This window comes from Bos taurus, chromosome 16 (assembly GCF_002263795.3).
Source record: "Bos taurus isolate L1 Dominette 01449 registration number 42190680 breed Hereford chromosome 16, ARS-UCD2.0, whole genome shotgun sequence".
NCBI classification, from domain to species: domain Eukaryota; kingdom Metazoa; phylum Chordata; class Mammalia; order Artiodactyla; family Bovidae; genus Bos; species Bos taurus.
The window spans coordinates 26,599,859-26,626,261 of record NC_037343.1 but is presented as its reverse complement, the minus strand read 5'-3'; the positions used below and the strand labels follow the sequence as shown (position 1 = coordinate 26,626,261).

The following is a 26,403-nucleotide window of genomic DNA, read 5'->3' as shown; positions in this document are numbered from 1 at the left end:
CAATCACCCAGTTCCCTGGTGAGTGGGAGTCAGCTGTTCTGATTACACCCGAGCTCCCCTCATTAGTGGGGGTTTGAGACTCAACAACCCGCGCAGTTTGTGCATCCACCCTCACGCTCCCCCAACCCCAGTCCTGCTCAAGACAGGGCCACGTCTGCCCCCCAACTGGGTTTCCTCCCAGAGAGCCACTCCACCACTTTCTGATCAGCACCTTTCCTTAACCGTTTGGTTGCACAGGCCTCTAGGGAGCCGGTTCTTATTTCTGACAGGTCCCTTTTCCTTCAAACTCTAGCCCCAGAGGAGGTGGGGGTAAAGAAGAGAGAAGGATCACTGCTCTCATAGGACAGAAAGGGTCTGTTTTCTCCTGGGTTCTTCAGACAACCCCGGGTTTCCTTCCTCAAATCACGCCAGCTCCCAGCTGGCACTCGCTGGCTGAAATGTATCAAAATGTTCCGCTTTTAGCCCGAGGTTTGGCTCCATAGAAGGAGCACTGCAGCCGGAGTCAGAGGGCACGGTCTTGCCAGCTTCTGACTGTGTCTTCGAACCACTTCTCCAGTTCCTCGGGCCTGAGCTCCTCCCCTGTGCGATGGGAAGAGAAAGGGAAGCGAAAGCTGCCCTGGAGGATCTCGAGGGACATTCTGGGAGTCTACAGAGGTGGCAGCTCTGCGGGTCTCCCAGCCCTGGAAGCCCGCCCCCCCTTATAGGCGGCCCCTCTCCCTGGATCCAGAGCGCCCCATGCACCCAGCATCCGCGTCCCTCTCTCCCGACCCCCCAAGTCCTTGGGTCCGTTATATTCTTCCTCGTCAAACGGACACTTTCGCCTGTCCCCGCAGCAGCAGAGGAGCCTCAAGATTCGAGCAGGACGGCCGCTAGCCAGAAAGAACAAAGAGGTTACCTGGGCTGAGGGGGCGGGGCCGGCCTGGTGGGCGGGGCCTGCCCGGGGGCGGGGCCGGCGAGGTCTTCCGGCCCCCGCGTGGGGCTCAGCTTCTGCGACTGCGAGGAGCGAGCCGAGGTGTGCGAGGCGCGGGCAGACTTCCCCGGAGGTGAGAGCTCTGCAGCAGACGAGGGCAGGTTAGGGCTGCTGGCCCCCGGCAGGGACGGGGCGGGGACCCGGAGCCCCCAGGGGGGCGGGGAGCCAGCCACCTGTGACCACCGGGCGCCTCTTCTACTGGCCGAGGTGTCCTGGGTTGTTGACAGCTCCCCTCCTGCGTCCCGGGCGCCCATTCCCTGGACCCATTCCCTGGACCTCGCTCTTGGCTTCTCGAGGGGCATCCCTGGGGGAAGGGAGAAAGGGGGAGCACGTGGATACCTTGCCAGCGGGACTCTGGAAACTTTGGCTGTGAGGAAGTCACTTGCACCTCCACCTTTGAACAGTGCTATCAGACTTTATCCTTTTCACTTTCGTCCCCACCCTGAGAAGGGCAGGTGGCTTCACTATCTTCCTTAGAAAAGGGAAATAGCCACCTTCAGCAGGACCACTGGAAATCCCAGAAAGTTACTGAGCTGCTCAACAAAAGGCCTTGAACCCCCACATCTCCACCCCCATAACACCAGGTAGAGCAGCCTGGCAAAGACTCTGAGGTAAATAGTTTAAAATGAAAAATCTGCTTGTGAAGATAAGAGCATAGTGGCAACACTCCTGTGAAACCACAGATGGCATGATATTTTTTTAAGGGGTGAGGACGGGGATAGTGGATTGTCATGGGGTGAGGGGTGTTGTCCCAGCAAGTCCGTTGAGGCCGTGTTTTGAACACCTGTCCAGCACCTGGACCCAGAAGCAAGCAGGTAATCCCAGTGTCCTTCAGATAGGTGCTCTTGCTGGGCAATGACCCAGGGCATATGGTGTTGTCAGGTGCGTCTGGGATGCTGCCCTCTTGCTCAGTGCCTGGAAGAGGCTGATAGTGATCACACACTGATGTTGGAGAGCTGCCAGGCCCTGGCCAAGTGTGTGTCGTTCGATCACTTCTGCCTGCATTTACTCAGCCGGGCTGAGTATTAACCAATCTGTCCAAGGACTCCTAGACTCTCAGACTCACTTCATCCTTGTGCTTGTGGACAGAAGGCAGTGGCCAGCAGCGTCCCGTTGTGCCCAGCATCCGCGTCCCTCCCTCCCGACCTGGGGATGGCACAGCCCATCAGAAAGGAAACCTTGGAAGAGGAACCTGGGAGAAGGTCTGTGGGGCTCGATGCTGATCCCCAACTTGTGAGATTGTGGGGACATTCCAGAGGGTTCCCAGAGGAGGGAACCAGGCCAACGCTAGTTACTGAGTGTATTTTAACAATCCCTCTGACTACACCCCTGCATATCACCCTTCTGGTGCTCCTGTTTTAAATGACTGTGCAGAATCATCCATTCCCTCGGGTATTAGAGCTCTGAGTAGATCGAAAATCTTTTAGAGTCTGTGGTCTGAATGCAGAGCCATCCCTGCCAGCTTTGGGGGTTTGTTTCTAAGGAGGCAAGGCTTCCGTGAAGTTGTATCCCAGAGCTTTCTTTGTTTATTTCCCTGTCTCCAGAAGTTTGGGTTGCTGAGTGCTGAAATCAAAATAGTCCTGTTTGTCTATTCCTGCTGACAGACTCGGAGAGCAAGAAAACACTGAAATGTGAAATGACTGAATCCACTATGTTTGTTTCCCTTTCTGTTTTGTGGGAAAGAATGCAGAAAGCAGATGGAAATCTTCAGCCAGGTCACAAGCTTTGGGAATTCCCAGTTCTGTTTTGGCAGTGCCTTCCCCGACATGGGGGCTATGACTTATAGTGTGCTCAGCACTATGGGACCAACTCAGGTTGGTTGAGGGAATGTTCCTGCCCTTTAGAGGCTTCGAGGTTCAAGGGAGGAGAGAATCCAGCACCTGTGTAACAGAGAGCAATCAAATGAAATTGTGTGGCATGGTCTGCTGGTTCAAAGAAGATAGCCCGTGTGGTCTGGAAAAGGCAGAGAGGTTCCAGGAGCTGCTTAGTCTTCAGCTGCATTTAGAAACAATGGTCAGGCACCAGGCAAGGCAAAGAGGGAAAAGCCCCTGAAGCTCAGAATAAGCAAAGGCACTCTCTCTCCCCTTCCCCATGCAGCCCACATTCTCTGCCTTCCTTCCCAGCTCCACCTCCTGCCACTGTCAAGCGCCCTCTGCCACACTGACCTCATGCCATTCTGACCAGGCCTCTTCTGTATGTCTCTCTTTCCTTGCACTTGCTGTCCTGTGCCCAGAATTCTGTCTTTTGGGGAATCCTCTGTGTTTTGTTTGGAGGTGGGGAGCATATTTTTGGCTCTTTTCTTTGGCCACAGCATGGCACGTGGGATCTTATTTCCCCAACCAGGGATCAAACTCTCATCCTTTGCATTGGATGCTCAGAGTCTTAACCACTGAACCACCAGGCTAGTCCCTCTTCTCCATTTGTATATTCTTTTCATGCATACAAACACACACACATACACACACACAAACATTTCCCATCAGGGAAGTCCCCAGAATCCTCTGGTTTTTAGGAAGCATAAATAGCATCTCAAATAGCACCTTTCCCAAGGAAGACTTTCCTGGCTGGCCGCTCCCCTGGTCTTCAGGCAGAGTTGGAGGGCTCCTCCTTCCCCTCCACTGTCCCATGACCGAACACCTACTGAAGCCTATACACTTTGTGTTGCCCATTTGGCTTGAGGGGTTTTGCCCCACCAGCTGAGACTGGGCTGTGTCTTACTCATCTAGCAGTCTGCTTAGATAGCAGACAGCAGACATAGCAGACAGCACTCAGTAAATGATTCCTGATTGAAATTCAGCCATAGGTGGGCACCAGGAAGCACCTCACTTACTTGTGGGTTAAGTGCTATTATTGGGAATTTAAAGACTGGATAAGCTTGGTGGAGGAATTTGGGTTTAATTCAGTGGCAGTACTTAAAGCCCTTAGCAGCCCTGGGAAGATCCTCTGGAGAAGGGAATGACAACTCACTCCAGTATTCTTGCCTGGAGAATCCCCATGGACAGAGGAGCCTGGTGGGCTACCGTACATGCAATCACAAGAGTCGGACACAACTTAGTGACTAAACCACCACCACCACTGCCTCTGAACGGACTGCAACGTCCTTCTTGGTCTGGCCCCAGGGTGTCCTCTCCAGCCTCCCCTCCCACCAGTTCACACCCTGAACTTACACTTCAATCTTATGAACCAGTTGGATCACAGCAGACTCAGGCCCGGGCTCCCTGTCTCCCTTGACTCTGCTGTTTGACAGCCTCTGCCAGGAAGGCCTACTGCTGTTGAGAGCTTACCCTTCCCCATCCATAGCACTCAGCGTCTGGATCCCGAGTGTAGAGGTCCCTCAAGCTGGGTTTGCATGTCCTCCTCTGGGCCTCACTGCCTGCCAGCACATCCTCTCACAGCATCATGCCCTCTTGTGGGTGCCTCCTGCTCCTGACCCTTAGCTCCCAGGTCACTTGGGCTGGGTTTATCCTTGATGAAGCCCTCTCAGCTAACAACTTTCTTGGGAGAGAGTGCCCAATAAACAGGCATTGGATAGAAAGCTGAACCATCCATCCAATGCCTGTTTATGCCATTTCCATTGGTTGGAATTGTAAAAGCAAGGACAACACGAGAGATGTTTGAAAGGAAAAAAGTAAGACTTGGTGATGAGCAATATGAAGAAGGAAAACAGAAGGTTGGCATATAATCCTGCGAGGCAGGGGGAATTGGACTCAGGGAAGGTCCACTCCATGACTCTGAGTGCCATGCAAAAATGTTTCTATTTTCTGGAGGATTTTCAAAATCCAAAATATTGTTAAGTCACCTTGGGGTATTCTTGCATCTAAAGTTATTGCAGGATACGTAAGTGGGGATGTCCTTTAATCAGCAGAAAAGTGCACTTTGAGTGCGGATGTGGTCAGGGTTGGAGGGAGGTGACGGGATCTCAGAGAGGATGGTTCAGCTTGTGAAAGCCAATGCAACCACTGCAGGAATAAGCTAAGCTGAGGTCTTGGGGAGAACCTATATTCTGGGGTGGTGGTGGGAGAGAGGAACTGGTGGAAAACAGAAAGAGAGAAGAAAATCAAAGAAGCCAAGGGAGGAGATAGTTCAAGAAGAGATGCGTGGCCAAAGCTGTCTGTGCCAAAAAGAACAGCGATTCAAACAAAAACAGATGAGAAGGAGGCGAGCTTTGAGTGGCACTCCCATAGGAAAGCCAGATCTCATGGGCTCAAAAGAGGCTGATTAATGGGCAGTGGAAACATTGGGCGGAGTATTCAGACCTCACATCTGTGGAATTTGGCCACGGCAAAAGGATAGATTTTTTCTCAGCAGGAAGTGGGGAGTGGTCATGTCAAGAGAGGATAGTTTTGTTTGTTTTGTAAGAGATCTAACCACAGTTCCATGCAGGAGGGAAGAGCCCATGTATGCTAAGGAATATGGATGAATTGCCCTGCTCACATTGGTTGTGTTTCATTTAACCTTGCTCCCCAACAGTTGCCCCAGGGAACTCTCATTTGGGGTAAGCTCCCAAGCCATGGTACTGCCGAATCCAAGGAGATGATGTTGCAACCTGGAAGCAGTTGGTCCTCACCTCCCTGACTCGTGGTAAACTCATCTCCAGTGCCCCAAACTTGACTTTGCTTCATAATGGTGCAGGCCAGATGTTTTCTCCTTGACTGTGCACAAATTCATGATACCAGTTATAATAGCAGACACACAAACAGCATTTACTCTGAGCCAGACACAGTCCATGGGGTTGCACAGAGTCGGACACGACTGAAGCGACTTAGCAGCAGCAGCAGCAGACACTGTTCTGTGTCCCTGTAAAATGGGTCTTGTTATTATTCTTATTTTTCTGATGACAAAAATGAGGCCCAGGGAGCTCACCCAATGACACAGTGGTGAGTGGGAGCAGGGTTCCAACTGGGTGTGTCTGGCTTCAGGGTCTGTGTACTTAAAGTGAAAAGAAAGTGAAGTCGCTCAGTCGTGTCCAACTCTTTGCGACCACATGGACTGTAGCCCACCAGGCTCCTCCATCCATGGGATTCTCCAGGCAAGAGCACTCAAACCACTATATTAATTCAGGGTGAGCAGCTCATGCTTTACTGTAGATGGATGTTTGTGATTCCAGCTTTATTGCAGAATTCTTAATCGTGGTGCTGCTGACAGCATGACTTATCCAAGGTCACCAAACCCGTTTATCTATCTATCTATTCATCGTGGGTTAGACTAGCTTTACTAGTCATAAATAATTTAATCATCAATAAATATCTACCATGTGCAGTACACTGCCAGGATCCCAGAAATATGACCTATATGTGTCATCTCATTGAATCCTCATAACCACTCTATTCTGTAGACAGGGCAACTGAGCCAGCATTTGAAGGTGGCCATAATGAAGGCCGTAATGAATCCGCCTGCAATATGGGAGACCTGGGTTCGATCCCTGGGTTGGGAAGATCCCCTAGAGAAGGGAAAGGCTAGCGACTCCAGTATTTTGGCCTGGAGAATTCCATGGACTATATAGTCCATGGGGTTGCAAAGAGTTGGACATGACTGAGTGACTTTCACTTTCAAGTGCTTTACAATATCATGTTGGTTTCTGCCATACATCAACAGGAACCTGGATGTGGACCATTTTGGGCTTCCCTAGTGGCTCAGATGGTAAAGCATCTGCCTGCAGTGGAGGAGACCTAGGTTTGATCCTTGGGTCAGGATTTCCTTCTCCAGCATCCCTGCCTGGAAAACCTGATGGTCGGAGGAGCCTGATAAGTTACAGTCCATGGGGTCACAAAGAGTCGAACATGACTAAGCGACTTCACTTTCACTTTTCATAATGAAGGCAAGATGGAAAACCACTTTCAGCCCTAAGTTTCTGTGTTCTGAGGTTCATGATCAGAGACTTAACTGGTTCTAGAGTATTCCAAGGCTAACTTTATTTTCTTTCTCAACACACACAAGGTTTGCGAGTATGAATCAGTAACATGCTCAGTTGTGCAAGAAATACTGCCCTGCCTTTTATTTTGTAGAGATCAACTTAATATTAGTTTGCAGCCTTTGTCTCACCAGGCTGGCAAGAATAGAAAACACCACAGGGTGGTGTCACGATTTCTGGATCTTATGCAGTGCTGAGAGCTCGGGGTGGGGTTGCGGGGGATCCTGCTCACCAGTCTGATCCACTCAGGTTACCACTGAGAAGGCTGCTGACCCCGCCTCTCTGGTGGTCTCTGCTACTTTTGGACTGACCAGCCAGACTCTAGGGGCTTGCCAAAGTCCTGTCCTCCCAGGACCCCCCAGACCTCTCTTCCAGACCTCCCTGCTTTGCCCCTCCAACTTCACTCCTCTCAAGACCTCCTGGAAAAGCCTCTGTGTCCTGGACCTAAGTCCTTGTTTTGGAAATGAAAGCCAGAAGATTCTGCAAGTTACTCCTGAGTTATATAACTAGCCTGGGGCAGTGATGTCAGGAGATTGTAGAGGATGGAAGTGGGCAGAGGAAGGTGGAAATACATGGAGGGGGGGAAAGTTTTCTACTCTTAAAAGATGATCTAGCCACAAGAGCTGTCCCCGCTGAGAGTAAATTTCTAGGTAGGAAAAAGTTGCTATTTGAGGCCAGGATATACGTGTTTGCCTGCTAAGTCACTTCAGTCGTGTCCAATTCTTTGAGACCCCATAGAGTGTAGCCCGCCAGGCTCCTCTGTCCATGGGGTTCTCCAGGCAAGAATACTGGAGTGGGTTACCATGCCTTCTCCAGGAGATCTTCCCCACCCAGGAATCAAACCCACAGCTCATACGTCTTATCTTTTGCTTTGGTAGGTGGAGTCTTTGCCACTAGCACCACCTGGGATGCCCCCAGATATATGTAAATCCGTTTTATTTATCCATTTTTTGGGTACACCCCTTGTGGCTCAGCTGGTAAAGATTCCATCTGCAATGTGGGAGACCTGGGTTAGATCCCTGGGTTGGGAAGATCCCCTGGAGGTAGGAAAGGCCACCCACTCCAGTATTCTGGCCTGGAGAATTCCATGGACTGTATAGTCTATGGGGTTGCAAAGAGTTGGACACAACTGAGTGACTTTCACAAGACCATTATTTTCCATAGATATTTTTAAGATTGTCTATAATAGATTCAAAAATTTGCCAAAAAGTAGGGGAGGTGATTGTGTCCTGGTCTGTGATGGCTGTCATGACACTCAGCAAATCTCATTAGATAATTTGAAGGTTTCCAGGCTATGAAAATGATTCTAGTTCAAACTGCCCATCAAACACATACAAAAACAGAACAAGGAAAGTTAAATTTGTCAAGGATACCCAGGTGATGGCCAAAACAGAGCTAGAAACCAGCTTTCCTCTCTCCCAGTCCAGAGCTCTTGCCCAGTGATCCCAGCCCAGTGATCTCATGCATCTTTTAAAGAATCACCCACAGGGCAGAAGAGCCCAGTTTCTTGCTGACTCCACCCTCATTCAGCGGGGAATATAGCCCACCTTGGGTAGCTGGTCCAGGCTGCTTCCACACTCCACAGACCTCCCTGAGGTCCCTGGATGCCGGGCACATGGGAAGAATGTGTCCTTATAACAGGGGTGTGTTTCCCAGCCCTGCCTGTCCTGCTCCCGTCTTGGGGCACCACCAATGAAATCCTCCTTCCTCCTCTGCACCCAACAGGCCCAGAGATGGGGGACCCCTCTGCCTGGCCCAACTCCCTCCCTCTCCCTTCCCTTATCTCTGCCCAGGCTTGATTCAGCTGCAGAGCAGGCTTGATTCCACCAGCCCGGGAAGGTTTCTCATGATGCTTTTGTTTAACCCAGCACAGCCTGCAGATCCCTCCCCGGACAGTTCTGAAGTGTTTTGTCCTCTCTCCTCACATTTGCATCCTCTGTGTCTAAGGGATCATAGTTTAATAAGGTTTCTCTTCACCATGCCTCTCCCCAACTTCCAATTTACATCACAATCCAAGTGATTTTTGCTGCACTTAGCGGATTGTCTGTGTCATTACTTTCAGGGGATGCAGTATCAGATTTCCCAGCTTGCCCTCTTCTCAGGCTCCTGACCTTGCAGCTGCCTATCTTTCTTGGCAGTTTATTTTGCCCATGAACACTCAGCGTTTAGCTGAGTTGCATTCAGGGAGACTGTCAGTCTTATATGTTAATTTTCTAATTGAGAATGTTGTGCTGCCTGAGGAAGACAGGCAACTAAGTCAGTAACTGTTAAGTGTCAGACTCTTTGCAACCCCATGGACTGTAGCCTGCCAGGCTCCTCTGTGGAATTCTCCAGGCAACAATGAGTAGGTTGCCATTCCCTTCTACAGGGGATCTTCCTGACCCAAGGATTGAACCCGAGTCTCCTGTATTGAAGGCAGACTCTTTACTGTCTGAGCCACCAGGGAAGTCAATGCCTTGGTGAGCTGTCTTTTCCCAAGGATTTTTAGATGTGTCATGCTAGTTGTTAGGTTTTAATAACTGCTCAGATGGAATTATTTCTTGCAGTCAGGTGCTTTAAAACTGGGTGACAAAGAGTTTATAATGAGCAGACAGAAGAGAAGCCATTTCGTACCTGAACCATTTTGGTTTTCATCCTGTCTCAGTGCCTCTGGATGGTTTGTGGGGACCACCACCTGGAGATAGTAAAGACTATAAGGAAAGCTTTTACATTAATTTCCCATGAGTGCAGAAAAGAGAAACACCAAATCACGCCAGTGTACTGAGAAATTCTGTTTCCTTCTCTCCCTGTTTCCCTTGAGTGGTTTCCAAAAGGAATACATTTTTGGTGAGGTGCAGTTGGATAAATGATGTCTGTCTACTAAAGAAGCAAGAAATATTAGAGGATTATGCTTCAATAACTGGTTCTCCGTGCGGGCACTAGAGTCTCCTCAGAAGCCGCTGAATATGCTTCCCTGGGGAAGGAGAAACTGTTATTGTTGCCATTGTATAGATGATTAAGTTGGTGCTCAGAGAGGTTAAGCACTTCCTCGAGGTCACACATCCATTAAATTGTGGAGCTAGGATTTGAATCCAGCTACACACTTAGTTGTCATTTTGACCTTTCCCCGCAAATCAAAATTGTGTACACTGCCCAACAGATTCAGAACCTCAAAGGATGTGGGGGTGGGGGTGAGGGTGGATAATTCCAAGGTGCGTGCTAGGAAAGAAAATACATCACACTCCTGTTTTGAAATTCAGTCGCAGCCTCCTCTCCCTATGCTCCAGGAATGGCCAGCCTGCCAGGAGCGTTTGCATGCTCCCTAAGCTTAAGCAAGCAATAGGAACTTCTCCGCAGGGCTCAGTTCAGAGCCATTGTGGCCTCCACATTCCTCAGCTCAGACTTTCCTGGCCCTCGGAGTGCTCCTACCTTGCTCTCCGCCCTTTGTGCGCCCCCTGCTGGTCTCCAGGAGAGGCGCCTGTGCTGGAGCCAGAGAAATGGTACCCAAGCTCTCCTGTTTCCTCGTTGTTACTTAGTTGCTAAGTCGTTTCCTCAGCTCCAAGTAAAATGATGTGATCTGCCCAGCTCCCTTCCGTCTGAAACGTCAAATAACCCTCCTCGAGCAAACATCCGATGTTTCAATCTTCAGGACTAAGAAGAATTGGGAGTGAATGTATGGTCCCCGCTTCTCCAAAGTGATCACGCAGAATCTTGTTCATACATCGTTCCCCGGGGGGTTTGAGGCGGCCTGAGTAGTGAGCCGTGAGGGCCATAATGGAGCTCTCAAGTCCTTAGTGCTCATGGTCACTGAACTAGCATTATCAGAATTACCTGGAGGCTTGTCAGAAATGCAGAATCTCAGGTCCTCCCCCAGACCAGCGTGAGTCAGAATCTGCTCTTCAGCAAGATCTCTGGGTGATTCATATGCAAATCATCTTTGGAGGCTCTGTATGTCTTTTGCAGTGTCCACAATTTTTATTTTTTGAAGATCAAAACGACAAGTTTACAGCTGGATTCAAATCCTAGCTCTGCAATGCGATGGTTATGTGACCTTAAGCACATACTTAACCTCTGAGCCACAGTTTACTCATCTATAAAACAGTGAAAAGAACTATATGGCATCCTTAACTTTCAGGACCCATCCCATCCTAAATCTGAGACTCAATAATTGTCCAACGTCTCCTAGATCAGCCATAATTTACCTAGTTGTATTGCTTAGAAACGTCAAACTCTGATGGCAAACTGTGCTCTTTTCCTAGAAACCTGCAAGCTCTCTGCTCACTGTGGAGTAGATGATGGACTATTCCCATCCTTTGTGTGAGCCCCTGGCAAATGACCACATAACTGTCTTGAAGGGGGCATCTGGGTCATTTCCTCTCCACCGCCATGACAATAAAGATGAAGTGGATTGTGAAAGCATGGAGTTCCCTCCACAGAGTGACAAGGGAGAGAGCCTCCCCGCCCGACCCCTTGACCCAGAGACTGGACCTGAGATTTCTCCAGGTCCCTTCAGCTCTGATGTTCCACATGCCTCAGTTTACAAAAGGGTTTTGATCTTTTCCAATTCCAATTAATCAGGGACACACTCAATGTTTTAAATTCCCCCACAGATAAAAATCACTGTGTGGCATAGAAAACCATCTCCATAATGTTCGCTGCTTCTCCCTCCTAATTAGCTTTCCTGTTCTCCCTTAGGAAAGCAAAAACTCTTTCTCCTAATTCACCAGAAAAACACTGACCACCATCTTCGCTGCGAGGAGGTTGGCAGAGTCTTAGGAACTAAAGCCTTTAAACAATCAGGGACCTCATGTCTCTAGAATAAGAACAAACCAGAAGCCCCTTGTGCTGGGACTGGAGGTAAGTACTCCTGATGAAAATCACCCTCCTTCAGAATATGAATGGGAAACAGCTCACCGGGTGCTTCAGTTGTGCTGTGTGCCTCGGGGGTACTGCTTGAGCAAAACTGGGTCCTTGCCCTCAGGAGATGGGCAGGCTGGAGGAGGAATGAGGTGATGAAAATGCCATCGTGGACATGTCCACAGAACCAGGGCAGGAGATAAAGTACTTGTGGAAATATGAGAACTGTTTCATGGAAGGCCTCTAGGGTAGCCTGTGAGGGGTGAGTTGGGGTTGGGTAAACAGATGAGACGGGGACAAGCACCCCATGTCCAGGATCAGTAGAAGCAGAGAAGCTGGATGGAGGCCACACTGGGAGAAGGTGAGTTATCCCCGGAGCCCAGGCAAGACTAGAAAAGCCAGAAAGTAGATTGTCTGGAGTTTCCCCCTCTGGCCAGTGAAAGGGTTTAGGCACTAAGGGACCCCTCTAATCAGCCATTCCAGGAATAGATTAGAGTCCATGTGGAGTCTTGCCCCCTGAAGAGTTGGATCATTGTGGTCAGGAGAAACCAGAAGGTTTCTGGTCAGAGCCGTGCCTGAAATGCAGGTTTGGGGGTAAGACTTGCTGCGGGGGTGGGTAGGGGGTCAGTCACTGCAGCAGCCTGGACAGGAAGCAGCAGCAATCCAAACATCTGGAAGTGAGGGGAATCGATGCTGGTGGTGGTGTCCGAGATGAATGTCACAGGACTGGCCACCATCTGCACTGATGTACTTGAGGCTTCTTTCAGTGGGGGATTAAGGAAGCTGATCTGACTTTACCCACCTCTTTAGAGTTTCATATGTACTGAAGATGGAAGTAAGGGTCCACAACCAAAGACGAATAGAGTACAGTGTTTGATGAGTCAGAAAGACTACAGCCCCAAGTGCTCTGAATGTGGAGGAGATGCTACAGATGCCCAAGAGGATATTTCAAGCTATGTCCAGATGTGGAAGAAGAAGGAGGGGCATGCTCCCTCTCAGAGGCTATTGTAAGCACAGATAACCACTCCCAGGTAGGATGGGAAAGAGCAGATGAGATGGGGCTGCTCCAAAGGGCCCCAGATTCCCCCCACCTGGACCAGCCCATCCAAGGAACCCAGAGGGCAGACCTGCCCTCATCACCCTGGTAGCTGGCCCTGCAGGTCATGAAGACAGAGCAGGACCCAGAGGCAGGATGTGACAAGTTGATTCATTCAGCAGATATTTACAAAATAAGCTACAAACCAGTGAGCTTAAGGGCTTCCCAGGTGGCTCAGTAGTAAAGAATCTGCCTGCCAATGCAGGAGACACAGGTTCAATTCCTGAGTGGGGAAGATCTGGAGGAGGAAATGGCAACCCCCTCCAGTAGTCTTGCCAGGATAATCCCATGGACAAAGGAGCCTGGCGGGCTACAGCCCATGGGGTCACAGAGTCAGACATGACTGAGCACGCGCACAAGGTGTATAGTGAGCCTGGCAGCTGATGTGCACAATCTCCTAGAAGAGATCTGGTCTCAGGTCTGCAGCTCTGAGGAAAGGTGGCGGGAACCCCTGCAGGTATGCGTAGGTTCTAGACCAGCAAGTTGTATCAGACTCAGCTCATTTCCATCCTGACAGCATTACCAGCTTCCAGCAGCCCTGGGAATGCAGCAAGGCATTTGACTGAGTCTCTCGTGATCTCCCCTGCCACCCCACGACACATGAAAGGGAAGTTTCTTGCTGGGCTAGATGTACGAGACCAGCTTTGTATCAAGGCATCATGCAACAGAGAGATGCAAACAGACCCTAAGGAGACTACCAGGTGCCAGCAAGTCAATAAACCATTCTCTGAGGGCACACCAGCGCATAGGGACCCACTGCACTGATTTTCTGCTCCCTCTTTGGAGAACAGTCATCAGTTACCAGGCTTTGCCCTGCTGTGTTAATCCGTTATGCCCACGGAAGCTGCTGCTGACTGTCTCTCCTCAGGCGTGTAATGGGTCTGAGGAGAAGGGTGGGTGGGGAGCACACTTTCCTTTTTGTTTGCATGAATGAACTGCCAGGCCTGCCAGTGGAGCACCTTTTGCACCCAGGTATGCACAAGCGAGCCTCCCTTTGTCGCTGCACCAACCTGAGCGGGCTCTGCTTTCTCTGCACGCCAAAGCCCACCTCCCAGTGGCCTCTCGTGGTACTCCCACCAGGACGGGCCTTGAGCCCCCTGGTAGGCCTTGCTGGGGGACATAGGGAGTCCCTGGGTGGCTGCAGCACATGCAAGGTCAAGAGCCAGGCCTTCCTGGACTTCCCTGGTGGCTCAGTAGTTAAGAATCCTCCTGCCAATGCAGGAGGAACAGGTTTGATCCCTGATCTGGGCAGATCCCACATGCTGTGGAGCAGCTAAGCCCATGCACCACAGCTACTGAAGCCTGTGTGCCCTAGAGCCCGTGCTCCGCAGCCAGAGAAGCCACTGCAGAGAGAAGCCTGTGCCCCACGACGAACAGTAGCCCCACTCGCCGCAACTAGAGAACGCCTGTGTGCCGCAGTGAAGACCCAGTGCAGCCATAAATAAATAAATAATTTTTTAGAAAGAAAATAGTTTACAAAAACAAAGAGAGCCAGGCCTTTTTCTCCTGGAAACAGGAAGCAAGGTTTCAGCGGCTTCTGAGAGGGCCGAGGCCAGGCAGGATGGGCGGGGAAACCAGCAGAGGTTTGCAATTACCCCTGGGGGTAGGAGAGAGGGTGACCACACTGTTGGATTCTGCGTATTTGTGTGAGCACCAGTGTGGTTCCTCCCAACAGAACTATAGCCACCGGGTGTCAGCATGCAGTGGGCAGGCAGCCAGTGTAGACAGATGGGAGAGAAGAGCGAGGAGGGATCTGGGTTGAAGGTGTTGGCAGAGGATTGGAAGAGAAGGTCCCTGGGGTGTAGAATGATGGGGAGGTGGAAAGGCAGATGCATTTGAAGAGCAGAGAAGGTTTGAGAGGGATCAGGAGGCCATCAGAGAGTCAGCCTAGTGGAAGGAAGGGCCCAGGAGACCTGGAAGGGAGAGGGTCATGCTAAGTGCATGGGTGAGAACTCAGCATTTTCAAAGGGGTCATCTCGGGAAGGAGTGACTGTGGAGTGAGGTGGACCTTCACTTGGAGCTGAAGGGGGTGAAGGGCTGAGAGGTTCACCTTCCCCCAGGAGCCCATCCCTTTGTGACCAAGGGGAAGTGACCACAGAGCAGCAGATGAAGACCCAGAGGTGGGCTGCAGCAGTCCTCCCACACTGACAGCCACACCGGAGTCACTAGGATTAGAGGGGAGTCAGAGCTGTGTGGCCTTAAGTAAGCTACTTAACTTCTCTGGGCCTTAGTTTTCTCATGTGTATAATGGTACCTTCTCAGGTAGCTCAGTGGGTAAAGAATCCATCTGCAATGCAGGAGATGCTGGTTCGATTGGGTTGGGTTGGGAAGATCCCCTAGAGGAGGGCATGGCAACCCACTCCAGTATTCTCGCCTGGAGAATCCCATGGACAGAGGAGCCTGAACTGCTACAGTCCATAGGGTTGCAAAGAGTCAGACATGACTAAAGCAACTGAGCACGCAGAGACTGGGGAGGATGCAGAAAGGGAGGAAGCTCAGAGCTCTGTGGGCATGAGGTATCCACTCTGTGGTATTGTAGTTATTAGGATATACTTCTTTTCTCCCTTCAGACTCGAGTCCAGTGGTTCTCAGATGTGAAAGTGCATCAGAACCACCCAGAGGGCTTGATAGAGCAGCCTGCCAGGCCATGCCCCAGAGCTTCTGATTCAGGAGGTAGAGGAGGGGGGCCAGGTAGCACTGATGCTGCTGGTGCGAGGACACCTCTTTGGCATCACTGCTCTAGAGTCTCTACAAACCATGAGACCTTGGCAGGCAGAGGACCCCCAACATCCCACAGTGACCAGCATAGAGCCCGGGCCTGGGCCTGGGAGGAGTGACTCCAGGACGAGCACAGATTCTCAATACAGCAGCTGGTCACCACAAGAAGAGGTGGTGTTGAGTGAAAAAAAGGTCACTCGGGAAGAGCCTCAAAATTATGGTGGTTTGTGCGAAAGCTGGATTTGTATCTGGGGAGCAAACGCTGAGGTTCACAGCAAAGCAGTCACCATGCGTTTTATCGGAACTGCTGTCAGAGGCAGAATGCTGGTCTGGAAGGACCATGTCCCTGGCGACACTGCTGGCTTCAGAGCGCTCATTTGCTGGCTTGTTCCAATGACGTGATGCTGTGTCCTGCATCTGGAGAGCACGTTTGCCCTGGGAAGATCACCGTGTCCACTGGCCTTGAGCCTTTTCCCGAGGCTGAACTTGAATGTCTCCCCATGTGGACTTGGTCCAGGATTTTTATTGTTCTGTGAACCCAGGAGAAACCCTCCCCAGCACCCATTTGGAAATGAATTAACTGTTTTGCTCAGACAGCGATTGGTTCTCCATGCCCGGTGCTCCGGCCTCCTGCCAGATGTGGGCCACCACCTGCCAGGAGAAACGTCCTCTCTCCAGCCTTGCGGCCAAGCTCGGAATCCCAGGTGCAGCCAAACAGCCCATTATGAATATTATTTGTTAAGAACCAAGTATTAAATTAGCACAGGAGCAGTCCTGGCCTGGGCCAGCAGGATTTGCCAGCCAAGTGTGGTGCCCGGGGAGCAGAGAGGCCCCTGGGTAGGCTTCCCTGCTTCCCGCAGAGACACCAAGGCTGGTAACTCACCCACGCCGAGGCCAGCGGCTCTGCTAGGCAGGCAATTAAGTCAAGAAAGGGAACCCGCTCTGCTGACGGCTGGGATTAAAGCTAAATGAATTCAACTCAGAGAAAAGGGCTGCAACCCTTCTCCCTCTGGTCTCATTATCTTAATTAACAGTGTTTGGCAGGAGTATTGAGGCCTGCATTGATCGAGCTGCTCCTGTTACCCCTCAGAGCCCTGGACACAAGTGAGCCTCAGTAATAAAAACCCAATTCTCAACAGCCCTCTGAATTTCTTTCCAGCTCTCTTCCTCTAAGAAAAGCATGGGGTTTCTGACTTGGAGGGGGTCCTTTAGACCAGGGTTTCTCATAGTGTGGCCTGAGGACCACTCTCCTCAAAGTATCTGGGATATGGTGATAAAATGCTCTTCCCCAGCTCCATGAGACCTATCCAGCTGAATCTCCAGGAGTCAGACTCTAGGAGTGGTGGTATTACTTTTTTCTCTTTAATTTTATTTTCTGATTGTGGTCAAATATACTTGACATTGTGCATGCATGCTAAGTCACTTCAGTCATGTCTGACTCTTGTAGCAAATTAGGCTCCTCTGTCCATGGATTCTCCAGGCAAGAATACTGGAGCGGGTTGCCAAGCCGCTTCCTGAAGCAGGGATCAAAACCGCCTCTCCTGCAGCTCTTACATTGCAGGCAGCTTCTTTACCGCTTAGCCACCAGGGAAGCCCATACTTGACATTAAGGACATTCATACTGTAGATGGTGGCTCAAACAGTAAAGAATCTGCCTGCAATTCAGGAGACCCGGGTTCAATCCCTGTTTCGGGAAGATCCCCTGGAGAAGGGAATGGCAACCCACTCCAGTATTCTTGCCTGGAGAATCCCATGGAGAGAGGAGCCTGGTGGGCTACAGTCCATGGGATCACAGAGTCGTACATGACTGAGCATTCATTTGCAGAAATTTCTCATCATCGCAAACAGAAACTCTGAACCTACAAAACCATAATTCTCCACCCCTCCCTCCAACACCTGGAAACGTCTATTCACTTTTTGTCTCTCTGAATTTGACTAATCTAAGTCCCTCATATAAGTGGAATCAAACAGTATGTGTCTTTTGTGATTCACTTATTTCATGCAGAGTATCTTTAAGGTTCACACATGTTGTTGAAGCGTGTGCCAGCTTTTTCCTCTGTTTTTAGTAATATTCCATTTTATGGATGTACCACATTATCTTCGCATCTATCAGTGGACATTTGGGTCATTCCTACCTGTTGGCTGTTGTGCATAATGCACAACATTATGAGTTGTGGTGTGCAAATACCTGTACCGGTTCTAAAGTACCATCAAACTTGCAGCCATGTGAGCCAACCTTCTGAAACTGGAATCACCTGGAGAGGTTTGACATCTCAGGATGCCCTAGCCACACCCTAGACCAACCACATCACCCATAGATGGGATCTAGTTCCTGTATTTTATTTTAACTCCCCCAGTGGTTCTGATGTATGGCTAAGTTAGAGAACCATGGGTTTATACCAGTGATTCTAAAATTTGGGGTGTTTACAAAATTCAGTTACTTTTAAGAGTACACACCCCTGAGAGTCTCTTTTAACTGGTCTATGGAGAGCCTGAGCTTCAGTGCTCAAAGCTCTTCAGGTGGTTCTCATATGTCACCAGAGTTGAGGCCCTGTCTCATTCAGTCTCTCATTGAGACAGGAACCTGCTAAGGCTGCTGGAGGTGACACTCTCTGCCCAAGGTTCTGAGCCCTTTGGCACCTGAGTCTGCACTGGTCCCCGGAGCTGATTCCTGAGCCAGTCCCACGAGTTCTCCAGACTCTGCCACACAGGTGCAGAGGATAGCTCGTATATGAAATCTCCTTTTGTCCTACTCTTAATTTGAACTGTTAGCCTTGAATGAGAACTGGGTGTTCTGTTATAATGCTTGCTGTGAAATAACAACTTTGTTCCAACACGACTGACACATTAAGGAACAGTATTGCTGTATTAGGGAAGATGACTCATATATTAGGGAACAACATGAACTTATTAGTGAATGTGAAATTTGCATTTGCTGATGTGCCGTTTCTTAAGCTTTCATGGAGAAAACGACCCAGCCGAACCAAACAACATGTGACGAGGGAAAAGATCTCAGAAATCTGCCAGCGACCTTCACACTCCGTGTGTGCTTTGAGCGGACACCCATCCCCAACTGATGTTCCACTTCCCCATACCAAATACCCCCTCCTCCCAGCACCTCACAGTAGCTCCCGCGCAGCAGCCCTCAGGCCTTTTTCAAGGAAAGCGATATTTCTTGCAGTGTGTGTGCGCATATTTCTTATCCACATACATGTAGAAAACGGTGCTACCATTTTCATTAGGTTTTTTAGGTGCTGCCGATGAAGGCTTTGCGTGCTGTGTGCGGCCCTCTTTTCCCCCAGAAGTCCTGTGGTTTTATTGTGTGATTTTGCATAGCCGAGCGATTTTTAGGAAGGACTGAGTATATCGCCTGATGGCGGAACTAACAGTGTCCCTACACGTTGATTCTCACCATCTTTTTACTAATAGTTTAGGAGCGCACTGCCAGGCCGCTCTATCTGCTGCCGCTGAGAACTCACCCCAGACACCGCTGGATGGCGCCCTCCTCTGCGGGGTCAGCAGCTGCTGCCAGCAACCAGCTGCTCTGGGATCAAGAAGCGATGAGCCCTGTCTGGCACAGGCTTCTTCCAGGCCTTACCCCAATACACTCTCATCCCTCTTGCTCCCTTTGGCTTCAACCCACTTAGGGTCTGGACTTTTAGGTCACTTGATCTTTTTTTCTTGGGTTCCCTAAATCCACACCTGCTGCCCACCCTGTCTCACAGCCTGCCTTCACTCTGGAAGCTCATCTTTCTGACATTTGGTCTGAAACAATTCTATGGCCTGGTTCCCACCTTGAAACTAGATTTGCCCTCATAGAGGGCATTCATTGGTATTTATTTCGACCCATTTTGGATCCTGGTTCTCATTCCAGGACACCCCTTCCTGGGATGGTCCCTCTTCCTAGCTTCTGTCTTCATGAATAACCCCTCCAGACTCCTGGTGGCTCACCAGGTCACCTGGCTCCTCTACTCATGTATCCTGCCACCTGACCTGTAGAAGTCTGCTTCAGAGATGAAGATGTAGCTATTTCACACTTTGCTGTATTTCATGAGAAAATAGGTCTGTAGCATGTCTTCATAGCATGACATGAACCCAAATGATTTTCTTTAATATCTGTTTGTTCAACTGGCCTATCTTGCTGTTTAATTTTAGCTTCCCTGTTATAGACTTGAAAATTGAGTGTATTGAACATGTGTTGTTTGGGACTTTTCTTTCACTTGTTGTTACCATGAATTCAAGGTCAAGCTGCCTTGTACAGTGTCAACATTTGGAGGCCAGCCTGAGTGGTCCGTGAAGAAACAGGATTGAAACTAGACATTTTAACACTGTTATTCTGAACTGGCATTCTCACTCCCATGTCTCTGCAAGGATTTTCCTGTCAGGTTACATAAGACGAGAATTCATTCTGATGTTTGAATAAAGCAACAGCCACAAAACTGTCAGTATCTTGGGGCCCAAGCTAGTTCTTTCCTGCAAATATCAGTTCAGTATCAGAACACGTTTATCTTGCAGTCACTTAAAATCCTCCTTGGTGAAATCAAAGTTTCCATTCTCTTTTCTTCTAAAACAGAGGTTAATAAACTACAGTATTTGGACTGCAAAGCCTAAAATATTCACCATTTGGCCTTTTACAGAAAAAGTTTCCCAAGCCCTGTTCTAGAACGTAAAACCTGGTGGTGGGCATATGTAAACCAAGGGTTTTCCTCATGAGATTGAAAGGGGTAGCCTTCAGGAGAACAGTGAACCCTCTGAACTCAGGTACAAAATTTGGTTTATGTTGCAAACATGCATTTTTGGAGATACAGGCTTGGTCTATTGTGTTCACCACTAAAACAGTGCCAGACACAGATGCTCAGCAAAAATTAATTGAGTAAGTTATTGAGGAGGAGGGTGTGGCAGAGACAGGCAAGAACCAGATGAAGGAAGTCTTTGCAGGATTTTATTCCCAGAGCAGTGGGAGGAGGAGGAAGGGGGTCTGTGCGGAGGCGTGGTATCTTCTGGGTTATGTTTCTGAAAGAACACCCTGGCTGCTGTTTGGGAAACGGAGGATAAGACTGGAAATAAGAGAGATCAGTGAGAACTCTCAAGAGATGGGAGCTTGAACAGAGTAGACTTGGAAGGTAAAACTGACTTGCTAACATGGGGGTGACATTTCAGAGAACAAAGGTGACTCTGCTGTTGTTACCCTGAGCCCATGGGTGGAAATGGCAGAGAAATTAAGAGCCTTAATAAACATCCTCACCAAGTTTTTTCCTATGATTCTCAAGTGCCTGGTTTGGGGTTTATTTTTAATAGTAGGTTATATTTAATTACTACCAACTGGAAATTGTTTAATTTCAAATGTGAAACGGCAATGGTTGTTTTTCATCTGATGGTGTACACGAGTTACCATGCCCCCCCCAACTCTTTTCTTTTAATTTAATGTATTGATTTTTGGCTGCCTTGGATCTTTGTTGCTGCATGTGGGTTCAGTAGTTGTGGCACATGGGCTTAGTTGCCCCACGGCATGTGGGATCTTCCCAGACCAGGGATGAAACCCGTGTCTCCTGCCCTGGCAGGCAGATTCGTAACCACTGGGCCACCAGGGAAGTCTTGCTGGCCTACTGCTAACGTGGCCTGCTTTTGATACTTTGGGTCAACTCAGGAGTTGATGTGTGTCACAGCCTCAAAGGTGCTGTGGAAACCCTACCACAAATCACCCCCAATACAACAAAGACTCTTCAGAGCCTGCAGGTGATCCAGGGCTGGTGTCTCCTCTGGGGCCATGGTCTCTTCATGCTGTCTACCCAGATATGGAAACTGAACCAGGGATGTTTTCATAAACCAGAGCCCTCTTCTTGTTTCTTTCTTTCTTTCTTTTTTTTTATTTTATTTTTAAACTTTACATAATTGTATTAGTTTTGCCAAATATCAAAATGAATCCGCCACAGGTATACACGTGCTCCCCATCCTGAACCCTCCTCCCTCCTCCCTCCCCACACCATCCCTCTGGGTCGTCCCAGTGCACCAGCCCCAAGCACCCAGTATCGTGCATCGAACCTGGACTGGCATCTCGTTTCATACGTGATATTTTACATGTTTCTGAGCCATGTAGCTCCTCCCTTACCTTCCAGCAGAGGCCTTCTGATACTACACGTAGCTCAAGTTGAGTACTTGGCAGGCAGCAGCTGGAGGTGCCATGCCGGTGGGTAGAGGTGAAGCTCTCTGAGGGGCCCGTGTGCACCCTCTGTACCCTCACAGCTCCCAGCACAGCACTGAGAACATAGCGGACACCTTCATTCGGCGCCTTTTGCCGCTCTGTACAAGCAAATGCTCAACCCAGACAGACAGTGAATTTACCTGTTGGACTAGGTAAGGGGTCTGGTTTTTGTTTAGTTGTACGCTCACATGGTCACCACAAGTGCCAGGCATGCAGTTGGTGCTTAGTGCATCCTTATTAAACTGAAAAATGGTGTACCCAATTTTTACATGATGAGCTATACTGTGTAGGAAGTGAGGATGGATAAATAGAGATGACTTAGTATCTTTGGCAGATTAGAGGGGAAAGAAAAATCAGTGGATTTATTTTCTAGTCCTCAGCAGAGGCTGCCTTGGGAAAGGAATGGGGTCCCTGGCTGGGCTGAAGTTCAAATATATCTCTTCCTAATGTTTTCCCCAACTTCCATCAGCAAATCTTGAATGAATGAATTCACAACCTTATGAATGAATGCTGAGTTATCACAAAGATTAAATATTTTCTGAAGTACTTACAATCATGCTTGCTATTTTTTAAAAAATGCAACATAATAGATAAAAAGAGAGAAAAGCTCTGTCTGCATCACACAGTATCTGCCAATAGGCATGGCCACGGACCCAGAGGAACACAGGGTCTAAGAAGCAACCACATCACAAAGGGGTCCCCCAGGCCCTAACACCCTCAAGGCTGTTGCTCAGTGCCTTGAGCTTAGATGTCTGTGTCTTCACTCTCCCTTCTTCTCCATAGGATCATGGGAGACTGCCTTGACCTTCTCTTAGGAGTCGTACTCCTGACCAGTCCTGCACTTGGAATGTCTTCCTGCTTCTTTGATGGTTGGAGAGCCATCTATCTTTCCTGCAACCTCACCCAAGTGCCCCAGGTCCCCAACACCACCAAGAGCCTCCTGCTCAGCTTCAACTATATCAGGACAGTCACAACCGCATCCTTCCCCTTCCTGGAGCAGTTGCAGCTGCTGGAGCTGGGAACTCAGTTTACCCCCTTGACAATTTACAGAGAAGCCTTCCGAAACCTGCCCAATCTCAGGATCCTAGACCTGGGTGGAAGTCAGATAAACTTCTTGCATCCAGATGCTTTTCAGGGACTGCCCCACCTCACTAAACTTCGACTGTTTTCCTGTGGTCTCTCCGATGCTGTATTAAAAGATGGTTATTTCAGAAATTTGGCATCTTTGACTCACTTGGACCTATCCAAAAATAAAATTCAGAGTCTTTACCTTCATCCCTCATTCCGGGAACTGAATTCCTTGAAGTCCATTGACTTTTCCTTCAACAAAATACCTATTGTATGTGAGCAGGAGTTCAAACCCCTCCAAGGGAAAACACTCTCCTTCTTAAGCCTTGCTGATAACCAGCTGTACAGCAGGGTCTCAGTGGACTGGAACAAGTGTCTGAACCCATTCAGAAACATGGTCCTGGAAACCCTAGATGTTTCTGGCAATGGCTGGGGGGTGGACATCATGAGAAACTTCAGCAATGCCATCAATGGGAGCCAGATTTTCTCTTTGGTTCTTACTCGTCACATTATGGGTTCTTCATTTGGCTTCTCCAACCTGAAGGATCCTGACTACCACACCTTTGCTGGGCTGGCCAGGAGCTCGATGATACAGCTGGACATTTCACATGGGTATATCTTCTCCCTGAACTTCCGAATCTTTGAGACACTCCAGGAGCTGAAGGTCCTAAACCTCGCCTACAACAAGATAAACAGTATTTCGAGGAATGCGTTTTATGGACTCGACAACCTCCAAGTTCTCAATATATCATATAACCTTCTTGGGGAATTATATAATTATGATTTCGATGGACTACCTAAGGTGGCCTATATTGACCTGCAGAAGAATCACATTGGGATCATTCAGGACAAAACATTCAAATTCCTGGGGAAATTAAATACCTTGGACCTCCGGGATAATGCTCTTAAAACAATTTATTTTCTTCCAAGCATTCCTAATATCTTCTTAAGTGGCAATAAGCTGATGACTTTGCCAAACATCCCACTTACAGCCAATTTCATCCAATTATCAGAGAATAGGCTAGAAAATCTGAATGATCTCTACTTCCTTCTCCAGGTACCTCATCTCCAGATTCTCATTTTAAATCAAAATCGCTTTTCCTTTTGTCACCAAAACCATGCCCCTTCAGAGAATTCCAGCCTAGAAAAGCTTTTCCTTGGAGAAAATATGTTGCAGCTTGCCTGGGAAACTGGGTCATGTTGGGATATTTTTAAGGGGCTTTCTCATCTCCAACTCCTCTATCTAAATAAAAACTACCTGAATTTCCTTCCACCAGGAGTATTTCATCATCTGACTGCACTGAGGGGACTCAGCCTCAAAGACAACAGGCTGACTGTTCTTTTTCCTGGCGACTTACCTGCTAACTTAGAGATCCTGGATATATCTGGAAACCAGCTCCTCTCTCCTGATCCTGATTTATTTGCATCACTGAGTGCCATAGACATAACTCATAACAATTTCATCTGTGAGTGTGAACTTAGTGCTTTTATCCATTGGCTCAATCAAACCAATATCACAATAGCTGGGTCTCCAGCAGACATGTACTGCATGTACCCAAACTCTCTGGCTGGGGTTTCCATTTACAGTCTTTCCACAGAAAGTTGTGAAGAAGAAGAAGTTTTAGAGTCCCTAAAGTTTTCCCTTTTCATCTTGGTCACTGTCACCTTGACTCTGTTCCTCGTGATCACCCTCGCGGTTACTAAGTTCAGGGGGTTTTGTTTCATCTGTTATAAGAAAGCCCAGAGTCTGCTGTTCAAGGACCCCATCAAGGGAAGAGAATCAGATACGTACAAATACGATGCCTATTTGTGCTTCAGTAGCAAAGACTTTGAATGGGTGCAGAACGCTTTGCTCAAACACCTGGATGTCCAGTACCACAGCCAAAACAGATTTAACCTGTGCTTTGAAGAAAGAGACTTTATGCCGGGGGAAAACCACATTGCCAACATCCAGGATGCTGTGTGGAGCAGCAGAAAGATTGTCTGTCTCGTGAGCAGACACTTCCTTAGAGACGGGTGGTGCCTCGAAGCCTTCAGTTATGCCCAGAGCAGGTGCTTAGCTGACCTCAATGGCGCCCTCATCATGGTGGTGGTGGGGTCCCTGTCCCAGTTCCATCTGATGAGGCATCAGTCCATCAGAGGGTTCGTCCAGAAACGGCAGTACTTGAGGTGGCCTGAGGATCTCCAGGATGTTGACTGGTTTCTCAATAAACTCTCTCAATGCATTCTAAAGAAAGAAAAGGAAAGGAAGAAAGACAGTGCTATTCAGCTGCAAAATGTAACCACCATCTCCTAGGCAAAGGAGCAGTTTCCACTTATCGCAAGCCACAGATAACTCTATACCTTTTATTTCCGCCAGTTACCATTTGCATGCCTTTGTGTTCAGTTGCTCGGTCATGTCCTACTCTTTGCGACCCCATGGATTGTAGCCCACCAGGTGCCTCTGTTCATGGGATTTCCTAGGCAAGAATACTGGAGTGGTTTGCCATTTCCTCCTCCAGGGGATCTTCGTGACCCAGGGATCGAACCCGAGTCTCCTGTGTCTCTTGTATTAGCAGGCAGAGTCTTTACCACTGAGCCACCTAGGAAGCCCTTAAGTTGCCATCTGGGGGTCCTTTATGGAGTTGTTGTTTTCCTACAATGAAGAGAACATAAATCTCCTTGATTTTCATAGCAACACAATGTTTTGTCTTGCCAACGTCCAAATGGAAAGTAATAGATCTAGAAAATTGCAACTGGCCCCAGCAGTTCTTAGTCTGCATTGATTTCCTTTCAGAACCAGTAACACTGATCTCTCCCATTGCATCGACTACAGGATATATCCTCTGCGTGGCAAGGGCACCTTGGGAGAAGTTACAGATGGCTGACACCCTTTCTCTAGCATTCGTTTCCAGAGGGGCTGGTCAGTGGTTCTGAGGCTCTGTGCCTAGCACAACACTAAATAGAAAACAAACAGAAAAAGAGGCATGGTTCCTACTATTACCATGAGAACAACGCCATTGCTCAGTACCGGTCATGCCCAGTCTCAGGGATCAGAGTGGCCCCAAAGAAGCCAGCATGAGAATGACTAGATCTCCTGGGGCCGTATTGCCTTACTTCTTCTTACCTCTTGGATCTAACCCTAGTGGGCCATGGACATTCTTTTTGGCTTGCAACCTTTATTTCAACCTGGCTTTCAAGGCTTTTATTTCACCAGCCTATTTCAGCTTTATTTTCCCCCATACTTCATTTATCGACTGCTCATGCTGTTGCAGAAAGAAATTGGACCTGGACCCAGAACTTGGCTTGACTTCTGATTCTGCTGCTCACGAGCTGTGTGGCCTTGAGCACATTACACACCTTCGCTGGGCTTGTTTTCTCGTCTGTAGGCGTGATCCTCTCTACCTCACAGAGTTGACGCGAGAGTTAAATCCACCAAGAATGTCAGGGTGTCTCAGATCTTATCTTCAGCCACCCTAATGGCCATGAGAGGGTCTCCACACCAAGGAGGGCCTTCTGGAGGCAGTTGTGATTTCTTAGAATTTGTATTTTTTTTTATCTTAAGAAAAATCTATGTGTATTTTGTATTTTTTAGATTGATTTTAATAATAAATGTTTTTCTG

At 48.8% G+C, this 26,403-nt stretch overlaps 1 protein-coding gene across 1 annotated transcript; it reads left to right on the top strand.

The window, feature by feature from the left end:
- Window positions 1-990: 990 nt before the first annotated feature.
- TLR5 (toll like receptor 5) lies at window positions 991-26,403 on the top strand. The gene is made up of 3 exons (NM_001040501.2): window positions 991-1,043; window positions 11,556-11,717; window positions 22,517-26,403. The coding sequence occupies exon 3, from the start codon at window positions 22,521-22,523 to the stop codon at window positions 25,095-25,097; it is 2,577 nt and encodes an 858-aa protein (NP_001035591.2). The 5' UTR covers window positions 991-1,043; window positions 11,556-11,717; window positions 22,517-22,520; the 3' UTR covers window positions 25,098-26,403.

Excerpts from the sequence above, each read along its gene's own strand:
- TLR5 (NM_001040501.2), top strand. The coding sequence starts at position 22,521 with ATGGGAGACTGCCTTGACCTTCTCTTAGGAGTCGTACTCCTGACCAGT.